This window comes from Babylonia areolata, chromosome 14 (assembly GCF_041734735.1).
Source record: "Babylonia areolata isolate BAREFJ2019XMU chromosome 14, ASM4173473v1, whole genome shotgun sequence".
In the NCBI taxonomy this organism is placed as follows: Eukaryota; Metazoa; Mollusca; class Gastropoda; order Neogastropoda; family Buccinidae; genus Babylonia; species Babylonia areolata.
The window spans coordinates 5,584,446-5,609,262 of record NC_134889.1 but is presented as its reverse complement, the minus strand read 5'-3'; the positions used below and the strand labels follow the sequence as shown (position 1 = coordinate 5,609,262).

At 44.8% G+C, this 24,817-nt stretch overlaps 1 protein-coding gene across 1 annotated transcript in view; it reads right to left on the bottom strand.

Moving 5' to 3' along the window:
• The window catches only part of LOC143289761 (uncharacterized), a 183,074-nt gene that overhangs the window by 112,994 nt on the left and 45,263 nt on the right, over positions 1-24,817 (bottom strand). The window contains exon 2 of the mRNA XM_076598862.1: positions 1,295-1,480. Within this exon, the coding sequence (XP_076454977.1) occupies positions 1,295-1,480 (186 nt within the window). The remainder of the gene's footprint in view (positions 1-1,294; positions 1,481-24,817) is intronic.

The following is a 24,817-nucleotide window of genomic DNA, read 5'->3' as shown; positions in this document are numbered from 1 at the left end:
AAAAAGGAAAAAAAGAAAAAGAAAAAGAAAGTGATAAACAAATGTATCAATTATACTCAGATTTTTTTTTTTCTTCTTTAAATTTGAAAATGTAGAAGTGAAAGAGAAACAGCACATTAGCATGTTCTCATTCTGGTGGTGTCAGTGATGTGTTGGGAACTGCTCCCCACCCCCCCACGCCCCCTCCACCCCCCACACGCGCCCCCTCCCCCCCCCCCTCCACCACCCCTTCTTCCTCCAGGAGTGGGTTATACACACACCCTCCAGTCTCCCACCTCCACCCCCTCTCCCACCCCTGCCGGCCCATACCCCTGTGGGTGGGTGTTGATGTTGAAACGCAAATGGGATTGACTGAGATAACACATCTTCTTGAATCCTCTGCCTCAGCACAGCATGTAATGTTTATATATATCTATATACACAGAAGATTTCACCATATCATGCAAGGTTTCTTCTTCCTCTTCTGACTGAGGAAGATTGGACAGGAGTGGTGGTGGTGGTGGTGGTGGTGGTGGGGATGGGGTGGGAGGGGAATTGGAGAGAGGGGTTATGGGGGGTTGGGTGGGGGAGGAGGGGGGGGGGGGGAGAGAAGAGAGGTGTAATAATCAGAGAGGCAGACAGACAGATACAGACAGCACAGAGGCAGGAATTCAGGAAGATGCAGAACAGACAGAAACAGAGGTAGTAAAAGAGTAAAAGAGAGAGAGACAGAGAGAGAGGTGGAAAGTGATTCAAGAACACGAGAGAGTCAGGGAAGTTGAAAACCAACAAACAGAGAGACAAAGTGTAAAGGCACACATGCACATGCTCACGCAAACACAAGTGCATGCACACACACACACACACACACACACAAATACACGCACATTCACATGTATACACATGCACACACACACTCTCTCTCTCTCTCTATCTCTTCCATGCACACACACACACACACATTTGCAAACATACACACACACAAGCACACACACGGGTTCATATACACAAACGTGCATGCACGCATGGAAGCACACACACACATGCATACACGACGCAAACGCACACACACACATACATGCACAGACACACACACATGCACGCATGCACACACCCATGCACACACACACATACACAAACACTCACACACAAACACATGCACAAACACACACACACTCATACACAAACACAACCACACACCCACACACACCCCCCCTCTCACACACACCCACACCCTCCCCTCCCACACCCACACACCCACAAACCCAGCACAGACATGCCCATGCCCCAGGGGAGCACCACGGACACCCCTTACCTTTAAAAGCCTTCTCAAACTCCACCTTGAGCTGAGCGTCTTCATCGATCCTGAAGGCCAGGTCAGGCATGCCCTCCTCCACCGACGCCCCTTCTTGCATGGCGCGCAAGGGGCAGAACCCTGTGGTCCGGTGCACCCCCACCTCCTCCTCCCTGATCCTCACCGCTTCCAGCATGTCCACCGCCCCTGTGACAGCACAGCACAGACATTGGTTTGTTTAGTGGGTGGCTCATTGTGTAACGTAAGTTTACAGTTGGGTTGGGCCAACAGCAAAGTGAGTTTCTCTACTGCAATGGGAAATCATTTACAGCCTAGTCTTTTGTGAAGGACTATGACTCTCAAACTAGGAGGCAAATTGCACTGGCTCTTAGTGCTGCAGTCTTGGGGGCCAGTTGTCCATTGGGAACCATCTCAACGCCAACCGTACTAAAACCCTCTTCACCGAGAGACGGGGTTGTAACTTGGGTATGGCACTCTCCACTATAATCAAATTCTAGCCCAGATAGCTGGGACAGCAGTTGCCTCCTCTGCTGTTCCGATGGTCATTGTCAAACACGACTTACTATCATACATGTGTGGAATTCTGATTTTGTCGGGTGGTGGTGACCTGTGTCTTCACAACTGAGGGAAGTGCAGGTAAACACAGGTGACAGCACAGACACAATCACTCAGGAAAAGCTGAACAACACGTGTGTTCATGCGAAGGGGGGCGGGGGGGCCAGGGGGTTGGGGGGCCGGGGGGGGGGGGGGGTAAACAAGAGACGCAACGAGCACAACACAATGACCAGAGGGACACGATGGATGACCGGCCTGTGGTGTGACTCAGCATCACTCTGGACTTGTCAACTCACTCATCATGCACTGAAACTAAACCTGTTGTGGCACACTCTCATGGGCTAGAATTCTGATTTCGTTGGGTGGTTTATTGTCACGAATTCTGATATTGCTGGGTGGTTTATTGTAAAATTCAGGTTTTGTTGGGTGCTTTATTGGAGAATTCTGATATTGTCGGGTGGCCTATTATAAAATTATGATTTTGTGAGGAGGTTTATTGTAGAAATGTGGTTCTGTTAGTGGTTTATTCTAGTATTCAAATTTTGCGAGGAGGTTTATGTACAATTGTTGTTTTGTTAGTGGTTTATTGTACCCTACAAAAAAAAGTGTTTATAAAAATCACCAAAATACCAACACTGAGATTGGTCGGTGTAATTCGAAAATACTCCCTCCCATGCAAATCAAAAGAAATACAAAACTTTACACAAGCCAAAAGAACCATTGCAGACATGTCAGAAAAACACAGGAGGTCTTCAGATCACAGACATGGCCATGTGTTCCAAATAAAACAGACATTTGCAGACAAGACAACAGATGCCCTTTGGATATGCCAAATGTGAGAAAGAATGCCACCCAATACACTTGACATTGCAGTTTGAATGGGCCATGCAAACATGAGAAAACAGAGACAGGAAAGAGAGAGTGGGGAATAGAGAGAAAGAGAGAGACAGACAGAGATGAAGAGAGACATAGAAAGAGACAGACAGACAGACAGAGAGTGAGAGGCTTTGACACTTTAATGTCATTGGCCATGAGGTCCTTAAGACATGGGTGAGTGTGTCAGCATACTTTCCTTGTATAACAAACCATTGTAATACATGAATGAAATGGTGTGTGGGTGAGAGAGAGAGAGACAGACAGACAGAGAGAGACACAGAGAGAGAGAGAGAGAGAGACAGAGAGAGAGACAGAGAGAGAGAAACTGATATATATACACTCAAACACACACGTACATTCAAACATGGATACACGCACATGCACACACATGTGCACGCATGCACACACACACACGCATTCATGCCAAATGATTAGAGATACTGTCATCCATGTCAGCACTGAGTGGGTTATGGAAGCAAGAACATACTGAGCATGCACACACCCCGAAACGGAGTATGGCTGCCTGCAAAGCGGGGATATAAACAAACAGTCATTCACGTATGTAGGTGCAAATATGTGTAAAGTGTGTATGTGTGCATTACTGAAACTTCACTGAATGACACAGGAAACGAATGATGAGTGCCCAAAGGAACTTCTCAGTCAGCTCTACCCAGGTAAACAGCCTGCTGTGCAAATGACTCTTGTGTTTGTAAAGCACTCTGAGTTTGGTCTCCTCTGACCAAAGATAAGAGCTATACACGTATCAATATCATGCATTACCACCGAGCGAACACTATAGAGACTGAGAAGAAACTGAGGAAACTACTTCCATATTCAGAACTCAGGAGTGTTCCTGTGAGAGTAGGAAGCAGAGAGGAAATGGGGGGCTGGGGGGGACATTTTTGGGACAGCTGGGAATAATGAATGATTTCAGAAAGCTGAAAAGGAAATGCATCTTAAGGACGAGACAACAGTCCCTTTTGTGGTCTTGGGTGTTACCAGTATGCCACTGCATCTGCAGTTGCTGCTCTCTGTTTATAGCCATTGATAGACTGACATATTTAAGAGATTTATTGAGCAGGTCAGTTTGTTTGTTCATTGATTATCCATAGGTTAATAAGGTACCTCATGATCATGAGTAGCAATGACATCAGTTTATTAGTTCAACACCAAAGACTTTAGAATTAACATCTTTAATAATATATGTACAGTGAGTATGGAAAACATTCATCAAAAAACCCTGACAAAACAACAACAGCAAAATCAGTAGATATTCATATTTGACAGAATGAAGCCATCTTTTAAATGAAGGGGTGGACAATAAAGCATTCCATCTCCAACCTGGCCATCCCTCCCATTCCACCCTTCTCTCATATGTCTGGTTTTTTGGTGGTTTTTGACTCACTTGTGTAAACAAAGTGAGTCTATGTTTTAACCCGGTGTTCGGTTGTCTGAGTGTGTATGTGTGTGTGCGTGTGTCCGTGTGTGTGAGTGTCTGTGTGTCCGTGGTAAACTTTAACATTGACATTTTCTCTGCAAATACTTTGTCAGTTGACACCAAATTAGGCATAAAAATAGGAAAAATTCAGTTCTTTCCAGTCATCTTGTTTAAAACAATATTGCACCTCTGGGATGGGCACACAAAAATTAAAAAAAGAAGCCTAATTATATGCAAACTGCATTTACTGTTATATTTATATTTTTTGTATTCTCTAAACTTGGCACTTTGACCTCTTATTCTGACACAACAACAAGAGGAGTCATTATTATCATTTTTTGTTCAAAGAGGAACTTCTATTGCTAAGCATGGAATTTTTATTTATTTTGCAAACGTTTTGGTGCAGACAGTAAAAAAAGGGAAATTACTCTGTAATTAATGCTAGGGCCAGTAGGGGACTTAATTTATCACAAGTGAGTCTTGAAGGCCTTGCCTCTCTTGTTGTTTTTTTTATCGCTGAAGTATTTCCTGTGACTGTTACAGCCTTCTTCAAGTTTCAGCTTCATTTTCATAAGAAGGCATCACTGTGTGAACAACTCCATATCCGCTACATCACATCAGCTAGACAGACAGATGCCTGACCAGCAGCATAACCCAATGTGTTAGTCAGGCCTTGAATGCATGCATATATATATATATATATATATTTGTGCACCTATCAGAGCGGAACTCTTCTTCAAAATTTTGCCAGAGGACAACACTTTTATTGCCAACGGAACTTTTTCAGTGTGCAAAGTCCATGTTGCATACAGGACTTTGGTTTATTATCTCGGGTGCAATAGCCGAATGGTTAAAGTGCTGGACTTTCAATCTGAGGGTCCTGGGTTCGAATCTCGGTGCACCTGGTGGGTAAAGGGTGGAGATTTTTCCGATCTCCCAGGTCAACATATGTGCAGACCTGCTAGTGCCTGAACCCCCTTCATGTGTATGCGTACGCAGAAGATCAAATACACACATTAAAGATCCTGTAATCCATGTCAGCGTTCGGTGGGTTATGGAAACAAGAATATACCCAGCATGCACACCCCCGAAAACGGAGTATGGCTGCCTACATGGTGGGGTAAATAAAAAAAACAAAACAAAAAAACGGTCATACACGTAAAATGTTACATGTCTGTCTGAGTGTGTATGTGTGTGCGTCTGAAATCTGATTGAATGACACAGGAAACGAATGATGAGCACCCAGTGGCATCCGTCAGTTGGCTCTACCCAGGTAGGCAGCCTGTGGTGCATATGTCCCCGTGTATGTAAAGTGCTTAGAGCTTGGTCTCTGACCGAGGATAGGCGCTGTATAAGTATCCACATCAATCAATCAATCTCATCTAAATGACCAGAAGCCTTGGTTGGTTTTCTTGTCAAACTTGGGGTAAAAGGGCAGGATCTGGAATCAAACCCTGACCCTGGTGGACACTATATTGCCATGCCACCTTCCTCCCTCCTTCCCTCAGAGAGAACAACTGGTTTTATGCAGTAGCAGCAGCAGCAGCAGCAGCAGCAGTAGTAGTAGCAGAATTGAGTTTACCCACTGACATTTTGGCTGATGCCCTTAGAGTCAAGTTGTTTCAGGGCTATGATCTTGGGGGCGTTTTGGGGGGTTCCAAACCGAGTCAGTCCAATAAAGACGTTGAACTGCACTGCTATAACTCAACAAGTCCGTTCCGCCCCATCACGCACCATCACCCCCACGCCCCCCCGGGCCCCCCCTCCCCCCTCCCACCCTACCCTGTCTATCTATATACAGCACGACCGCACTCCCATGCGGTCATGTGAGGTCTGTCTGGCAGCTGTTTGAGAAATCAACGTCAGCACCACGGCGGCACCATTTCTGCAAACCCCCCCCCCCCCCCCCCCCCCCCCCCCCCCCCCCCCACACACACACACTTAACTAGGGCGCCGGTCATGTGTGGCGTCATGTCACATCTGCTTCCTCACCCGCCCTCACTCACATCATCACACACGTGCGCTGCACTCGCGCTCACGCACACGACGAGAGCGCACGCACGCACACGGCGCATGCACGCCCGCACACGCACACGCATGCACGCATGTGCATGCATGAAAGCGCTCTCTCTCTCTCTCTCTCTCTCTCTCTCTCTCTCTCTTTCCCTCTCTTTTCTACACACGTACGTACACTCGTCTACAGTCACATTGCGTGGTAAGACGTTAATCTGAAGAACATACGAACTTACACACACACTCTCTCTCTCTCTGTCCGTCTCTCTCCAAACACGCACACACACACACACACACATATATATATATACATGTGTGTGTGTGTGTGCGCGTGCGGGAGAGAGAGACAGAGAGAAAAAGAGAGAGAGAGAGAGAGAGAGATTTTGTGTAACAAGTGTCAGCATGTTGTACAGACATTTTCAATGTCGGGCACTAAAGTGGCTATGTCAGTTCTTGCTTTTAGGAAAGTAAGTCTTCGTGGATCCCAGTTAATATCCGTCGAACATCTCTCTCTCTCTCTAGTGTGTGCGTGCGCGCGCCTACACACACACACACACACACACACACACACACACACACACACAACTTCTTTTCTCATCCCTTTCACCCCACTCAGCTGGAGACTCTTAATCATTTCCCATGTCTGTAAAAGATGGCAGACTAGACGGAGGGGATAGAAAGAACGACCACATCTGGAACATCCCTGAGGAGGGAAAAGAAAAAAATGGGGGTAGACCTCCCGCTGGGTGGTGGGGAGGAGGGGGAGGGGAGGGCTAGGGGGGGGGGAGTGGGATGAGGGTTCACCGATTTTCAGTTAAAATTGAACTGATAGGAGTTGCGGCACCAGAGAAAGTAGTAGCTCCTGCTTGTTCGCGCGTCTTTCGGTGTTGTGGGACGGTTGAGGACAGCAACCAAGAGTCGGAAACTTATTTTTTTAGTTTCAGTTTCGGTTTCGGTTTCCGTAGCTCAAGGAGGTGTCACTGCGTTCGGACAAACCATATACGCTACACCACATCTGCCAAGCAGATACCTGACCAGCAGCGTAGCCCAACGCGCTTAGTCAGGCCTTGAGAAAAAACAACAACAAACAAACAAAACAAAAAAACGGGGGAATAAATAATAGATAAGCTTACATAAATAAATAAATGAATAATAATTATAATATATAAAAAGGTAGTAGTAATAATAATAGTAATACTAATAAAATGATAATAATAAAAAAATAAATAAATAAATAAATAAATAAGACAACAATGGTGATAAATAAGCGAATAAATGTAAAACATGAAGACACACATTCACACATACACCCACACATGCATAACAGAAATGCATAACAAAATTATTTTTTAGGAAAATGCCTACATCAGTCTGTTGTATCCAGGCAGCTAAACTCGCTGAACTGCTAAAGTTAGAAAAAAAAATGTATGTATGTATGTATGTATATGTATATATAGGGAGAGAGAGAAACACAGAGAGACAGAGCCGGAGAGACGCGCCGCAGAGAGGGAGAGACAGCCAGACGCACCAGAGAAAGAATGGACTGAGAAACAGAGAGAGACAGAGAGACAGACAGACTGAGATACCACACAAACTGATGAAAAGAGACAGAGAAACACACACGCATGCGCACGCACACACACACACACACACACACACACACACACACACACACACACCTTTTCCCTTAGGCGAAACAGAGCATTCTGAGATATATATACATAAGCAAATATATATATATATATATATATATATATATATATGTGTGTGTGTGTGTGTGTGTGTGTGTGTGTGTGTGCGTGTGTGTGTGTGTGGACAGAGAGAGAGAGTGAGTCTCTGTGTGCGTGTGTAAGTGGTGTGCTTGCGCGCCTGTATGTCTGTATGTCTATGTCAGAGCGTGCATACAATCGCGCGAGTGTATTGACGTGTGTACATACATTTGCACGCAAGCATGCGTGTGTGTATGTGTTTGTGTGTGTGTGTGTGTGTGTCTGTGTCTGTGTGTGTATGTGTCTGTGCGCGCGCGTCTGCGGGTGTTCCCTACTGCCTGCAACAGACCGCCAAAAGGAATGTTAAAACAAAAGCACGGAACCGATCTTTTTTTTTCTGCTGAGTCAGGACACTCCCAAACATACATACATACACACATACCGCTGTGTGGCGGCGGCGGGAACTTGGGGGGGGGGGGGGGGGGGGGGGGGGGGGGGGGGGGGGGGAGCATAAGAGGGGAGCAGGAGGCGGTAAAGATGTTTGGGAAAGGGAAACAACCCTTGGGAAGTAAAAGACGACGAGACGAGAGGAAGTCAGAAAAAGGGATCCTTCACTTTTGGGGGAGAAAACCATGCTGAACGCAAAAGTATATTACAACTGTTGCTCTGTCCGATGTGATGGTTACGCGACACTGAGGAGGGGTGCTAGAGGCTGGGGGGGACGGAGGGGGGGAGGGGTAGGGGGTGATGTGGTTGGGGAAGAAGAGTGTTGTGAGGGTGGGAACGTGCCTGGTGGTGAGAGGGTTGGGGGGGGGGAGGACGGGGAAGGGGGAGGAGGGGGGAGGATTGGCGCGGAACGGCATGGATGGAGGGCGGAGGATGGTGGTGGTGGTGAAGAAGAAGGGGAGGGCGGGTGTGGAGATGAATCAGAAGGATGGAACTAAACAGGCGACGGGGGGGCTGGTAATAATCCGACATTGTTATGTCAACAGCTGAGAGAACCACAGTCGTGCATTTCAGGGATTGCGTTTCAACACCAATAACAGCCATTTTTTTAATTATTTATATATATTTTAAAATTTATGTAGGAGTTGTTGCTACACACACACACACACACACATATATATATATATATATATATATATATATATATATATATATATATTGTAATAATTCCTTCACACACACACACAGATAGAGAGAGAGAGAGAGAGAGAGAGAATCAGTATCAGTAGCTCAAGGAGGCGTCACTGCGTTCAGTCAAATCCATATACGCTACACCACATCTGCCAAGCAGATGCCTGACCAGCAGCGTAACCCAACGCGCTTAGGCCTTGAGTAAAAAAAATCAATTAAAAAAGAAAAAAAATAATGATGACAATAAAATAAATAAATACATAAATAAAATGAAAAAAAAAAAAAAAAATAAAAATAATAAAGTAAAAAAAAAGTTTAAAAAAATGTTTAATTAAAAAAATATTTAAAAAATCAAATAATAATAATAAATAAAATAAAAAAATTAAAAAAAATTAATTAAAAAGAAAGAAATAATAGATAAATACATAAAAATACTACTACTACTAATAATAATAACATTTAAAAGGTGCAAAATCTTGATTAAGTCAACTTAGGCGCGCGCGCACACACACACACACACACACACACACACACACACACACACACAGCGAGAGAGCTGCAGTAACAGTCAAATGACTTACGAAGTTTTAGTCAAATCTCTTGATGGGGTCGGGGGCAAGTAAAGGGGGGCGATATGCATGCAGGCAGTCGGAACAGTTTATCAGACTTACCAGCAGCCAAAACTGCCCGGAGGGGGAACGCTGATTGACTGAACAAGAAGAGAAGAGACACTACGTCTCTCAGTAATACATGTCAAAGAGAAAGAAAATCCATGACAAAGCCACTGGGCTCTTATGGTCCTCAGCAAAATGTCCCTCCCCGGACAAAAACAACAACAAAGCACACGAGCCAACCTGTACGTACTGTCCACGGTGAGGCGAGTTTGCATGTGCCCGAAATATCCAGGGAGAACACCCTGACCGGGGAACTATTTTGGGTGGGGCATTATTGGTGCCAGTGCAAGGAGAACGAATAGAAGAGGGAGGAAGAAGGAAGGAAGGAAGGAGAGGGAGGAAAGGAGAGCTGAGAGTGATGGCACATTCTTGCCGATAACGCTGTCTGTCTGTCTGTCTGTCTCTGTCTCTCTCTCTCTCACATTGATGTATACACATACAGACAGCAGACAAGATTGGCAGACTGTTGGAAAGAGTCATACATTAATATTTCATTCACATACATCCATTCATCCATCTATAGAGACAAAGAGAAGTGAGATAAGACGAAGGCAGAGAGAGAGAGAGAGAGAGAGAGAGAGAGAGAGAGAGAGAGAGGGAGAGAGAGAGAGAGAGAGAGAGAGAGAGAGAGATCTTCATCCAGCCCACCAAAAGACAGTGTGTTCTTTTTAATATACCAGATATGTGCACGTGCGTGAACATATTCCTACGTTCCTTTCTTCTGGGCGTGGAACGGCCTTTCTCATACTAATATCACTGATAGTGAAAAGACGCTGAACTAAAGAACTCTCTCTCTCTCTCTCTCTCTCACACACACACACACACACACACACACACACACACATCGTTTAAATGCCTTTCGTACAAAATTTTCTAAAAATATCAAATGTATATGCGGTAAGCAAATAACTGTAAGCCATCTACTCATTCATTGTCCGAGCATAAGACAGTTACTTCCAAAAGATGTAGTTGATGACTTTTCCTCCAATATTTCATTAGCCACTGAAAAGATTTTGAATGATTATTCATTGCTTATTATGTTTTCAGAAATTTTAAACTCCAGTCCAGTTGGTATCCTCCTTTGATGTATTATATTTAATACTGTTATTTATATTTACATTGTTGTAGGTTAATACTTGTTGATATGCATATACATATTCTCCTTCCCATGACAACTCATTCAATACACACCACAACCTCTTTAGACTTTTTCTTATAATATACTTTTCCTCTGATACATAACATGTTTTTTTTTTTGTTTGTTTTTTTACACTTATATTCACATGCATTCCCTTTCCTTTATACACTACTTTACTCCTTTCCGTCTAAAAACACATAGTGAATAGACGTTAAACTGAAGAAGAAAACACACACACAGTCTCTCTCCCTCTCTCTCTCACACACACACACACACACACACACACACATTTCCATCCGTGGCTGTCTCAATGACACCCCAGTCTGAAAGGTGCACTTGATGCCACCCAGAAACGTCGCGTTGTCTAGTGAATGGATCTGACTGCACGGCAGCTGACAGACAACAGTTCTGGTGATATATGTGTTATGCTGTGTCGTGTAGTGTAGTGTTCTGTAGTGCACTGTAAGAGAGAGAGGGAGGGAGGGAGGGAGGGAGGGAGGGAGAGGGAGAGAGAGAGGATATGTTAACTTTTTAAAAAATTCCACTCATGACTGCTTCTAACATCTGTGTTGTTTTGTTGTTGTTGTTGTCTTTGTTTTTTGTTGTTTTTTCGGGAGGGGTGGGGGCCGGGGGGCGGAGTGGGGGGGGGGGGTTGTTGTTCGTTCAATTAAACGAGACATTAGTCACGGATGTGAGTGGGGGACTGGTAATAAGGGAGCAGGTGTTCAAAGAATTTGACATGATTCTGTTTGAAAGCGAAAAGACGGCTGAATGGTTAGATTGCTCGCTTCCCGACCGAGTTTCCCCGAGTGCAATACCCGGTTTCGGCGCACCGGTGGGTTAATTAAGGGTTGGGGATTTTTCAGAACTGGTAGGTCAACATATGTACAGATATGCTGGTGCCTGATGAACCCCTTCGTATGTAAAAGCATGCAGATCAAATAACGCACCTTAAAGACCCTGTAATTCATGTCAGCGTTCGATGGGTTATGGAAACAAAGAAACAAGAACATACTCAGAATGCACACGCCCGGAAACGGAGTATGGCTGCCTAAATGGCGGGGTAAACACGGTCATTCGCGTAAAAGGCCACTCGTACAATGTATTACGAGTGAACGCCGGAACTGCGACTCAAGAATGCAGCAGAAAAAGAAGAAACGAAAAGGAAATATCAAGTGTGTATTGTTTAACCACTAGCAGGTCACCATGAATGCTACATAAACGCATGTTTTCAGACAGACGAAACGGAGGGGTATGGGGGGAGGGGGGGAACAAATCACTGAACTGAAAACATACATATCAGTCTTCAGTGGAGCAGACAGGCATACGGAGAAGGAGAGAGAAGATACTTTCCACAGAGTTAATCGGATTCAGACAGTGTGACACAAAGCTGCTTTCAAACTGTTTCCACCACTGGCCACACATGTGTATGCACACAAGCGTACGGGAAGAACGCACTGACGCAACACGCACGTGAGCGCGCGCGCGTACACACACACACACACACACACACACACACACAACACACACATATTATGAAGCCCCAGATCTCAGGGAAACACAAGGAACTACTCTCCCAGTGTGTTCACACGCCATAGCTTTCCACGTTGCCCCCTTTAGGAGAGGAAATACTAACATTTTTGCTTCAACCTGCCCTGGAAACAATGCAACCCGAGCGACAGAAACAAGAGACAGACACTGAGAGAGCCACAGAGGGAATGCAATGCAACCCGAGCGACAGAGAGAGACACAGAAAGACATAGAGACAGGGAGAGAGAGACACAGAAAGACATAGAGACAGGGAGAGAGAGAGACACAGAAAGACATAGAGACAGGGAGAGAGAGAGAAACACAGAAAGACATAGAGACAGGGAGAGAGAGAGAAACACAGAAAGACATAGAGACAGGGAGAGAGAGACACAGAAAGACATAGAGACAGGGAGAGAGAGAGACACAGAAAGACATAGAGACAGGGAGAGAGAGACACAGAAAGACATAGAGACAGGGAGAGAGAGAGACACAGAAAGACATAGAGACAGGGAGAGAGAGACACAGAAAGACATAGAGACAGGGAGAGAGAGAGACACAGAAAGACATAGAGACAGGGAGAGAGAGACACAGAAAGACATAGAGACAGGGAGAGAGAGACACAGAAAGACATAGAGACAGGGAGAGAGAGACACAGAAAGACATAGAGACAGGGAGAGAGAGACACAGAAAGACATAGAGACAGGGAGAGAGAGACACAGAAAGACATAGAGACAGGGAGAGAGAGAGACACAGAAAGACATAGAGACAGGGAGAGAGAGACACAGAAAGACATAGAGACAGGGAGAGAGAGAGAGACACAGAAAGACATAGAGACAGGGAGAGAGACACAGAAAGACATAGAGACAGGGAGAGAGAGAGACACAGAAAGACATAGAGACAGGGAGAGAGAGACACAGAAAGACATAGAGACAGGGAGAGAGAGAGACACAGAAAGACATAGAGACAGGGAGAGAGAGACACAGAAAGACATAGAGACAGGGAGAGAGAAACTGAGAGAGAGAGGGATTGGGAGGGAGGGCGGGGGGGGGGGGGAGATGGAGGGAGAGACAGAGATACAGGGACAAAGAGCGCACACATGGACAGACACAAATACACAAACTACAGAGAGAGAGAGAGACAGAGAGAAAGACAGCGAGAGCGAGAGGCAGAGACAGAGAAAGTGCGTGCGTGCGTGCGTGTGTGTGTGTATGTGTGTGTGTTACTGTGTGCGTATGTGTGTTACGGTCGGTGTGTGTTGAGTCCGTGCGAGCGCACGCACGTGTCTGTGTTGTGTGTATGTTGATGCGCGATTGCTTGTATGTGTGTGTTAGTCTGTGGCAGAGAGAGACACAGAGAGAGAGAGAGCGATGGGGGGGGGGGGGGTTGAGTGATGAAGAAAACAAAGTTTCTAAATGGTCTGAGAGAGAGAGAGAGAGAGAGAGAGAGAGAGAGAGAGAGAGAGAGATGAGAGAGAGGGGGGGGGGGAGAGAGACAGACAGACAGAGAGGAAGAGAGAGAGCGATTGGTGGGGGATCAGTGTGTGCATTCGCTTGCATTTGTGTGTTGGTGGGGAAGAGCGGGAGTGGCCGGAGAATTTGTAGGGAGTGGAAGATGAAGGGGTGAAGGGGGCGGGGGGGGGGGGGGGGGGGGTGCGCGGTGCCAGCGCCGGTGCATACATCCGTGTGCGTGTGCACTGCTTTCAAGTGTGTACCTCGTCATCACGCGCATACACGTGTGTCCGTTTCACTGGTGTGAATGAAGACATGCTTGGCCGGGGGGGGGCGTACGAGGCCGGTTGCATGCGTGTGAGCGTATGCTTTTGACAGTGTGTCGCAGAGCAAAAGCGCATGTATGTATACGTACGTGTGTGCGTGGAATATTAAGCGCGTTATTATTGACTCCGCGCGTGCGTGCGTATCTATTTATTCATTTATTTATTCATGTATCTATTTATTATGTGTGGAAAAAAACCTTCGAAGCGCTGCGGTTTCTTTTTTTCTTTTTTTTGTTTGTTTGCTTTTTTAGTTTTGGGGGGAGGGAGGAGGGGGTTGCGGGGGGAGGGGGGTGAAGGGGGAGGGAGGGGGGGAGCAAGCATAAAAAGAAGAATGTGGTGGGCGAGGGAAGTGGCATTGAATGACAGAGGAGAGGTAGGAGAGAGAGAGAGAGAGGGGGGGGGGGGTGCGGAGGGAGAGAGAGCTTGGGAGACGGGGAGTGGCGGGTCTGTGAAGTGAAGGGGTCAGGCTAAGGTCACGTTACATGCTACACCCCCCCCCCCCCCCGCCCCCCCACCCAGCCACCACCACCTACCACCACCACCCCCAACACACACACACACACACTAACCACATCCCCCGTTCCCAGACGTGTGAGCAGTTTCAGTTTTTTTTGCTGACTGGTGCAGTTTGTTTTGTCTGGAATCTTTCTTTCCCTCCAGCTTCTCTGGATAGCTAGCCGGGTGCTTCCAACTTTCAGTCGGCGATTATCACTTAAATAGATAAATACATGTATAACTTCAAAAAAAAAAAAAAAAAAAAGTACGTTCATACGTACATACATACAAACATACATACATACACACATACATATACACACATACAATACAATACATACATACACAAAAGGAAATTAACCATATAAAAAAAAACAACAGGAAGAATCAATGAATAAACGTTTTACTATAAGCGAAAAAAACAAACAAACAAATAAAAAGATGAATAAATAAACGGGCAAATAACCGATTCACCAAAACACATTAATAAATAAACAGGTAAATAGAGAAATAAATAAGTGGAAATTAATCAATAAAGAAACGAATGAAAAAGTGAATAAACAAATATGTGTATAAAAAATGTATAACCAAATATATAGGACAATAAACAGAGGAAGCAATAAATTCACAAAAAACAAACCAATCAATCAATGAATCAAATCTAAATGAAGGAATGAGCCTTTTCCTTCTCATTTCAACTGCAGCTGTTTCAACCCATCTTTTTCGCCATTACAATCTTGTCTTTTTGTTCAGACCAGTTCACTACACATCCGCGCCCACCCCCTCTCCCCTCACACACACGCGCGAGCGCGCACAAACACACACACACACACACACACACACACACACCAGCATGCCCCCCTATCACCCCCACACGATCTATGAAGAAGACGTGAGTTCCATAGACATGCAGATACAGCACGCTTCAAAGACAGGGGACGTGCGAAAAAGACAGTTTACAACGGAAACTCTCTGAAGCCTCTGTCAACAGGCGATGCTCATGGCCCCTTGAAATGTGGGGGCCGGGTGTGTACAGCATTCGATTTAACTGTCTGCACAGGAATACCAGTGCAGTACTAGTATGAGCTGTACGCGCCCAAATTTCTAAACCGCTGTGAGTAGCAGATTAATGATTCATCTGTTTTCTTCTTTCTTTCTTTCAAGGATTCGGTTTGAGAAACGTACATACAGAGTAAGACAGGTAGATAGATAGACAGACAGACAAGCAGACAGACAGAAACAGGAGAGACAGACAGAATGACAGAATGACAGACAGACAGACAGGCACATAGAAAGACATGCAGACAGGGCTCAGAATGTTGTCAAGCTCCGCCCATACAATGGACTGGGCATAACAAAAGATAAAAATTACTAGAATCGCACAGTTATAACTGTCAACACGAAATCGCATTCACACGTTGGGTCTTATTTCTAAGGTTTTAAACACACAAAAAAAGACTGTTGAAACACCAACAATTCATTTCGTCACATTAACAATACCAATGCAAGTTTCATCAAACACTGATGGTTGTCTGTAGTACTTTTCTGGTATCAGTTCTTTCCGAATAGTTTCGTATTTATGGCAAGTTATAAAAAAAATTTAAAAAAAGAAAAGATAAAGGTCTATTTCTGAGACACTGGCACAGAAAAGGCAGTAACCGTTTCTGATCTTACCAGATTTGTACTGTAACAATAACAATTCATTGGAGATACTCCTATCCTGAATCTGGAAAAAAACCCGTTACATATACCTACACTAATTTTGATACTTTAGAATAAACGACAGCAAAGTGAAATAATGCTTTTAACAGGCGAAGACTATGTGGAATGTGCATGACTATAAACGCGCATGCCAAACCGGCTTGCTTTAATTAAGCAGTCTACAAGTCAGTTTAGGAAGAAGAAAAAAGAGAAAAAAAAAAGAGAGAGAGAAACATTTCCAAATGATCAACCTCTTGAGATTCCTCAACTTCACCCAGACCAAATTTGTTCAAAAAGAATCTAATTTTACGTGCCAAAGTCACATAAATCTGGCTCTGCGGGTTAGGAAGTATATCATTGGCTTTCTCTGCGTTTTTATCTACCTTTGTCTATACCATGCACCGATCGTCGCCAAATTCAACGTATTTTACGGATGTTGCAATAAATACAGTGTATCTACCCAATTCTCCAAAAAATCGAGTGTTTTGACGATTTTTGACTGACACCCTTGAATCTTTTTAGAGCAAACAAATGGACCCTTTCTATTTGATCTTGATTCTGTGTCAGTCCCAAGATTTCAGCGCCACATGTTCTGCTTGGCTGTTGTTGTTGTGTTTTGCAGTCAGATAGCTTAAAAAGGTTACTGGCAACACTCACCAATGGACCACAACATTCCTTTCTTAGACCTCTCTGCAAGACCTGGCATAGTGTACTCAAAACTCAAAACATAATTATGTTTGTTGACAGAAAGCTGCCAAGGTATTTGTGCATAATTTATTTTCACATTTTAAAACTCATTTCCATCTTTTTTTTTTAGAAAGCTGTCCTTCAGGGATAGACAGACAAGACAAATAAAGGAGAGACAAAAGACAGACAGACAGAAACAGAGACAGACAGACTGACAAATGGGGAGAGACAGAAAGACAGACTTAGGGACAGACAGACAGACAGAACCAGGGATAGACAGAAAGACAAACAGATAGACAGACAGAGGGTTGTGCACCCCGCCCAATCTCAGGTTCACCCGATCTGGATCCATGCACTCCGCCACGTCTGTGTCAACAGAGGCAGAGACACGGAAAGAAGGGAGAGGAAAGATTCCAGTCATGATAGAGGAACAGACAGAGGCGAGGATATGGGGGAAAAGAGAGAGAGGGGGGGTGGGGTGGGGGTGGGGCCGAGGGGGGGCAGAGACAGAGACAGAAAGAGACAGAGACAGGACAGACAGACAGAGGGCGGGTCGAAAAAGAGACGGAGGAATGGATGGGGAAAGCTAAATCAGAGAGAGAGGGGGTGGGGGGCGGATATAGGATGCTGAGAGAGAGAGAGGGGGGGGTGGGGGGAAGAGAGAGAGAGACGTAATGTTTTATCACTGCAGCGGAATGGGACACTGTCATGTACACACACACACACACACACACACACACACACACGCACGCACGCACGCACGCACCCCCCCCCCCCCCCACACACACACACACACCCTCCCCCCCCACCCCCCACACATACAGACAGACAGCCAGACAGATAGACAAAAAGACAGACAAACAAACGGAGACAGAAACACACATAAACAGTCACGCGGTGACAAGACCCCATTTCTCTGAGCTCAGTTAAAGTTTTAGGATCTCCATGATCTTTTTCTCTCCAGCTCTGTTTCAATCTCATTCTTTATCTTATTCTCTTCACCCTCTCTCTCTCATCCGTTTCTCCCCCCGCCTATTCCAGAATTATGCAAACTCTCATAACTGAGTGAGGCGAGTGTATACACACTACCCTTTTGTCACACCTTTGACATATGTATTTGTTTATTTCATTTGTTTGTACAATCATCATCGAGAAGATATTCTCGCAGCTGAGTTCTAAAAATAGAGAACCTCATCAACGAGTTGGTCCACGGGCGTTCGTTTCGCAACCTGCGCGCTCATGTCATCAGCCATTTTAAAATTCTAAGCCGGGGTGCACGCATACGAGAACTTAGCAGCGCTGAGCTTAGCGAGAAGAATTCTCGTAAGTATATGGAATCAGAGGAGACGTAAGAAAATTCTTTCTGCTCAGCAAACCGCTAAGATCGCATCAGCTTTGCAACCCTGCCCCCATTATATTACGATTCCAAACCTGCAGCTGACCCCATCCCCACTCTTTCCTCCTCACCCTCCTTCCTGCCCCAGCTGCCACCTTCCCCCCTTTACTTCCCACCAACCACTCCCTCTGTGTACCTCCTCCACTCCTACTTTTCCATCCTCCCCCTCCCCCCCAGACTCCCCACTCCCCCGCCTTGCTCACAAGGCAAGCCAGATGGGAAGTATTATTTTACTATGAGGAGGGAACAATTATCACCCTCCGTGTGCGCCCACAGACCGCAGCTCTTCATCTGTGTATTCTTAAAACTGCACAGCACAGCAGTTTTCTGTTATGTGTCGGCATCGCCATGTTCTAAAGCTTCCCCCCCCCCCCTTTCCCCTTTCTCACTTTTAATAACTGAACACATGTCTCGAAAGTTACAGAACGTTTGGCTATACCGGTAGGCCGACACAAGAAAGAAGCTAGGACGAGATAAAAATTAAAAAGCTTACTGACATCACAGTTAAGATATTCTCAGAAGCAGTGCACACAAAAAAAGCACCTTTACTTCCTATGCACATGCCTTCTTGCATACAATGACTAATTCAAGACATTGTAATTAACGAGGGGAACACAACGTATGTTTTTTTTCTGTTTTTTTTAAATAATTTTATTTTTATACTCCTTAACCATTTACATACACAGACAGAGAGACAAACAGACAGACACACACACACACACACATACACACACACACACACACGCACGCACGCACGCACAACCACACCTCTCACACACACACATGCGCGCGCTCAAACACACATTCACACAAAACAGCTATGATGACAAACTTATATAGAGAACCATGAACTAAAAAATATAACCAAAAAAAAAAGAAAAAAGCATTAACACAGACGCTGCTGAGACTTGATCATGTTAAATGGAAATTCGTGTGTTGAGGAGGCCACAGAGTCAGCCTGTAATTGCCAGAAACTGAGTTTCACGAGCGTAGATAAACAAGCATTGAGTCTGATACCATCATCATAGCGCGATTCTCTGGCAGTTAAAACACACACACACACACACACACACACACACACACACACACGCACACACACACACACACACACACACACTTCCAGACTTCACCACTCCGTTCACTGACATGTATGTTTGTTTTGCATATGGTTCAATGGCTCGGTTGCGGAGATGAAAGTGTTAACATACTTATTAGTTCGTTCATTCTTTCGTTCGTTGTCTTAGGGGCCTTTTGCTTCTTTCCGTCTTTTGTTTGCTTACTTGATTGATCAGGGGGTAATATTAAGGGGGTTCTTTATATGTCTTATTGTTGTCTGGTTGATTTTTCTCCTTCAAGAACAAGAACGCGCGCGCGCGCGCGTATGTGTGTGTGTGTTGTTGTTGTTGTTCAGTGTTGTTGTCGTCGTCGTTGATGGTGGTGGTAGTGGTGGCTTATATATTCTGGTATGCATTCGTAATTTTGTCTGTTTACTTATGTTATGAATCTGTTGATTTGTTTGCTTTGTTATTCATACAAAACACAAATAAATCTTGGTATCTCGAAACCGGCAGAAATAAATGGTCATTGAGACACAGACATACAGCTAAATAGACTGGTGGACAGAGAGAGAGAGAGAGAGAGAGAGAGAGAGACGGAGAGAAAGAGAGATGGGGGCACACAGAGAGAGGGGGCAGGGAGAAATGGAGTGAGCAGATAATCATATACAGACATGGAGAGAGACACGTTTAGGATGCTCTGACTCTGAGTCAGTTGGGTTTTGTTTTGTTTTGTTTTGTTTTTTCAGCAGAAAAGAGGATTACGCACGCAAGAACTAAAGAAGACGACTGATATCTCTATACATAAAATTGGGGAACGGATATGTCATCAGACAGATGGTTAATTGGTAGCTTTGTTCGAAAGGGGCTGAGGTGAAGCGTAAGCGAGAGAGACATGGGATAAGAGTCGAGGAAGGGGGTCCATACCATGGATAAATAAGCTGTTAAAACAGCGTTAATTTTCGAATATAATTTTGTTATCCTAAACCCTGAGATCCATTTAAACGAAAACGTTCGTTCTACAATGAAGACATGTGAGAAATAACATGTGTGTGTAATCTGCCCTTCAATATTGAATGTTATGCTTAAAAACGACACAAAACGACCTATATCATGAACACGAGCCGACACTTGTCGATCAAACCGCCATATTTTGTTGTTTAGGCTACCTTGGATAGTTGGGTGACCTATGAAGGAAAACCTGGTGGGGTTCTCTGGCAAAGACCGAAAGAACGCATCGTGTGCAGACATTAATTTTTGGTGAACTTAGCAAGATGGCCGCACATAAGTATAGCGACTGAATCTTTATCAAAAACAAAGTACATTTAACTCTTAAATGAGAATCGAAACCACTGGAAGTGGGTCACAACATCGACTAAAAGTAACAATTTATCACTTCAACTATGCATGAAAAGTGCCGTTAAAATCATGCAGGCCTTCCTGAATTTACGATATTCAGTAAAAGCAGAAAGTTACCCAAACTGTCGAAGTTAATGTTGCACAGTATAGAAACATACCTTTGAGGAAACATTATACAAGGAGCATGACGACGTTGTTTTCTGAGGAAACACGGTGTGTATACACCCTGATACGATCTCCACTCAGGCGCGCGGCGTTTCTAAATCATCTCCACCTGTCGTCTGCTGTGCTGGGTTCTGTCTTTTTCAGTGCGCTCCCTTGAATTTTGTTCACATGGACCAACAAACCAAGTGTTGTGTGGGTAAATTACAACATGCCTTGTGCTGTACCATTATGTTATTTAACTTGTTCAGTTCTTTAATTACACTTCTCTGGAAAGTACAATGTTGGAAACAAACATAATTATTATCGCGTTTCAAACAAAATAAATTTTGCGGCAGGGAAAAGAGATATTATCTGATGTACCTATGGATAAAATTTGAAGCGATTTTATTCAAAACTAATCTGTAACATAGACTGGGGGAATCTGTGTCCATTCTTGGACACGAAATTTCGAGTGAAAAACTTGTGAAAGAGCGGAATACAGCAGATACTTTTCCAACTGTGCGCGTCTGTGGGCCAGCAAAGGATTTCTGATCTGGATCTAATTCGTTGGGGTTGTCAGTTGCCACCGTGACGGAGACAGAAAGAGCGCATTGTTCTGTAGTGTTGTTCTATTAATAGTTCTTAGAATCACATGACTTATCACATGTCCATCAAAGGGACCCGGATGATCACATCAGTTGGCCTGTCGCCATCTTTATGTTAGATCTAATAAAGTTACTTAGAACTCCTCAGTATCGAGTCTGTATTATTGCAGCGTATGAACACACACACGCTCGCACACGCATGTTTGTAAGGGAAGGGGTGGGGGCGAATAACTGAGTGTTATTCCAATGTTGATAACTATCCTGTAAAAAAAAAAAAGAAGAAGAAGAAAAAGGGAGTCCCCCTATGTCGCTACTAACGCCAGTCATCTGGATTCTGCGACATTAACCTACAGATACAGACAGACAGATAGTCCTGGATCAATCCCCTCACTGTTGAATACTACGCCTCCTCCCAACCCCTAAACCCACCCACCCCTACTCCCCATATCCCCACCCCAACTCCTTTTGTTTTTTTCTTCTTTCAAACCCACTGCCGATTTGCCTTATTCGCTTTTATTTTCAGCAGAACACTGTTGAAGTAAAGCCGAGATAGTATTGTGTTGTACTGTATTAATTTTGTGACCTCTAGATTTCTCTAAGTGAAATTGGGGCTGCTGTCCCCAGGGAGAGCGCCTGTCTTACAGTGTACGCCACTCTCTCTCTCTCTCTCTCTCTGTCTGAAACACAGTGTGAGTGTAAGGTATACCTATTTGTTTGACTATCAAAGTGGATTTTTACAACACAAAACTTTGCCAGGGACAAACCATTTTTGTTGTCATCGGTTCCGCTTTTTCGTGCATTCAGTGCACGCTGCACACTGGACATCGATTTATCATCACATCCGAAAGACTAGCACCCTGACCACCATTAGTGGAGTGGGGCCGTGGGCAGTAAAAAAAAATCCCGTTGCGTATGGAACTCAGACTCGTGGACACTGGCTTTCTAGCCAGGCACATAACCGCTGGGCCACCGTTTCACCAACGCTGAGGGTGCCCCGCACATGTCTGAGTCCAGGGGGGTGGGGGTGGCGGAGAGGGGGGGAACTGGGGCAAAAGGTCTGTTGTGAAAATATCCGCGTTTCAGAATCCTTGGTTGGTTGTAAACAGGGAAGTGTGTTCAGAAACACTGAAGATGGCGACACAGAAGAAGGAAGGAATCAATGAGATTCTAGAAAGTTCTAGAAGACTGAGAAGATTGATTTAAGAGAAAACTGTTAACAAAAATGTGCAGAAAACAAAGTGGCTGAATATTTATGAGGAAAAACACATTGACACGTGTACACACACATGCACGCGCGCACACACACACACACGATCACTAACAACAACTAAAAGGAAAATAATAAATATCTGCGAAACAGTGTGATTCCTACTGCATGAAATCCCTTTCTACCACCAACCCCTCCTCCACTCTGCACTCCACCGTTCCACACACACACACACACACACACACACACACACACACACACACGCACGCACACTGTGACACACACACACAAGAGAGAGAGAGAGAACAGAGCTGTTACGAACAAATCCACAGCCTCATTGTTTCTGTGTGGAAGAGGAAACTGAGACCTACTTTTCTCAACTGTATAAGCAGTGTGTGTGTGCGTGCGTGTGTGTAGGTGTGTGTGTGTGTGAGAGAGAAAGAGAGTGTGTGTGTGTGTCCTTTTTTTTAATCATTGCATGCGGCGTGTTTGCAAGTGAGCATGCAAGCTTGCACTACAGGCTTGTATTAGGTTGACATTATTGCTTCTCTGTACACGAGTCACAGTTATAAATCAATTTTGACTCCCCAAGTAAATTCACCACACCAAGAACCCCACCCACATGTGCATGCATCAATCACGATTATCAGTTTTGATGCCAATTTTACATGATGATGCTCGCCGGCGCGCATTCATGAACCAAAATCAGTGTTAGCATAAGAACGCGGCACTTGAAGGATCGCAAGTAGGCCTGTGTCCATGTGACTGAAGTCGAAGTTCTGATGCTCATTAGATTTAACCGTTGTGGCAACTCTTTTACGTTGAAAGCAAGGCACATGTATACCTATTACCTATCACTACTTGATACTCAGAAACCAAGGAGACTATGATTCACTTCAGGTGGTGCCTAATATTTTCACACACACACACACACACACACACACACACACGCACGCACGCACGCACACACGCACACACGCACACAAATATTTCGGTTTCGTTTTTTTTTCAATTTTTGACATGAAATTAATATAGTAGGAAATTAAAGACCGTGACTTTGATGCAAATCTAATTCCCCGGGAACAGTGCTGCTTTGGTTTTGAGCCGGAACTTGTGCAACAAATGTTGCCACTTTTACGCTTCTATTTCTATTCTACCTCACAAACATACTTCCCTTCCTCCCCCCCCCCCCCCCCCCCCCCCCCCCAAGCCCCCCCACCCCCTTCGCCTCCCTCCCCATCGCCCTCCACCCCACCCTCTATCCGACCCCCCCCCCCCTCCTTAACGTTCTCTTTCGTGATTGATTAACTCTCTCCATACCAACGGCGAAAGAGACGACGTTAACAGCGTTCCACCCCAATTACCATCATCAAAATATTGCAAGGGGAAGGCTCTTATACTGAAGAGGTGAATGTTGACAAAGAATACCACAATTCTTACGACGGAAGCTAAAGGTTGGGTCATTCAGACACCCACTGGACATCCGAGGGGTCTGTGTAGAGGAGAAGAGAGGACTGGCCGTACTGAGTGAGTTAAAGCCGTGGGCTTTCCGGATGTCGCTGGAACCTACAAGGTACAGAAAACGTTCACTTTAAAATAAAAATAAAAATATTAAAAAAAACACGTAGGATGCTTTCTTATCTTCCAGTCTCTGCGTCTGTCTCTCATCCAGCCAGTCTGACGCATCTGTCTCTGTCTCTCTCTCTCTCTGTCTCTCTCTCTCTCTACTCTCTCTCTCTACCCCCCTCTCTCTCTGTCTGTTTTAATTTATTCATATCCTGCGTCATGAGGGGCCAAGGCCTAAAAAGAATCTATCTATCTATGTATCTGTCTATCTATGTATCTAACTATGCCTGTCTGTCTGTCTATCTATCGATCTGTGTGATTACAATACACGAATACATACAATAACAAATCGAAGATGACTGTAATTAATTAGAGCAAGACCGAATCATGTATCCCCCAATCTGTGTCCAAGCACACACAGACACAGAAACAGACAGACACAGAGAGACATACACCGATACAGA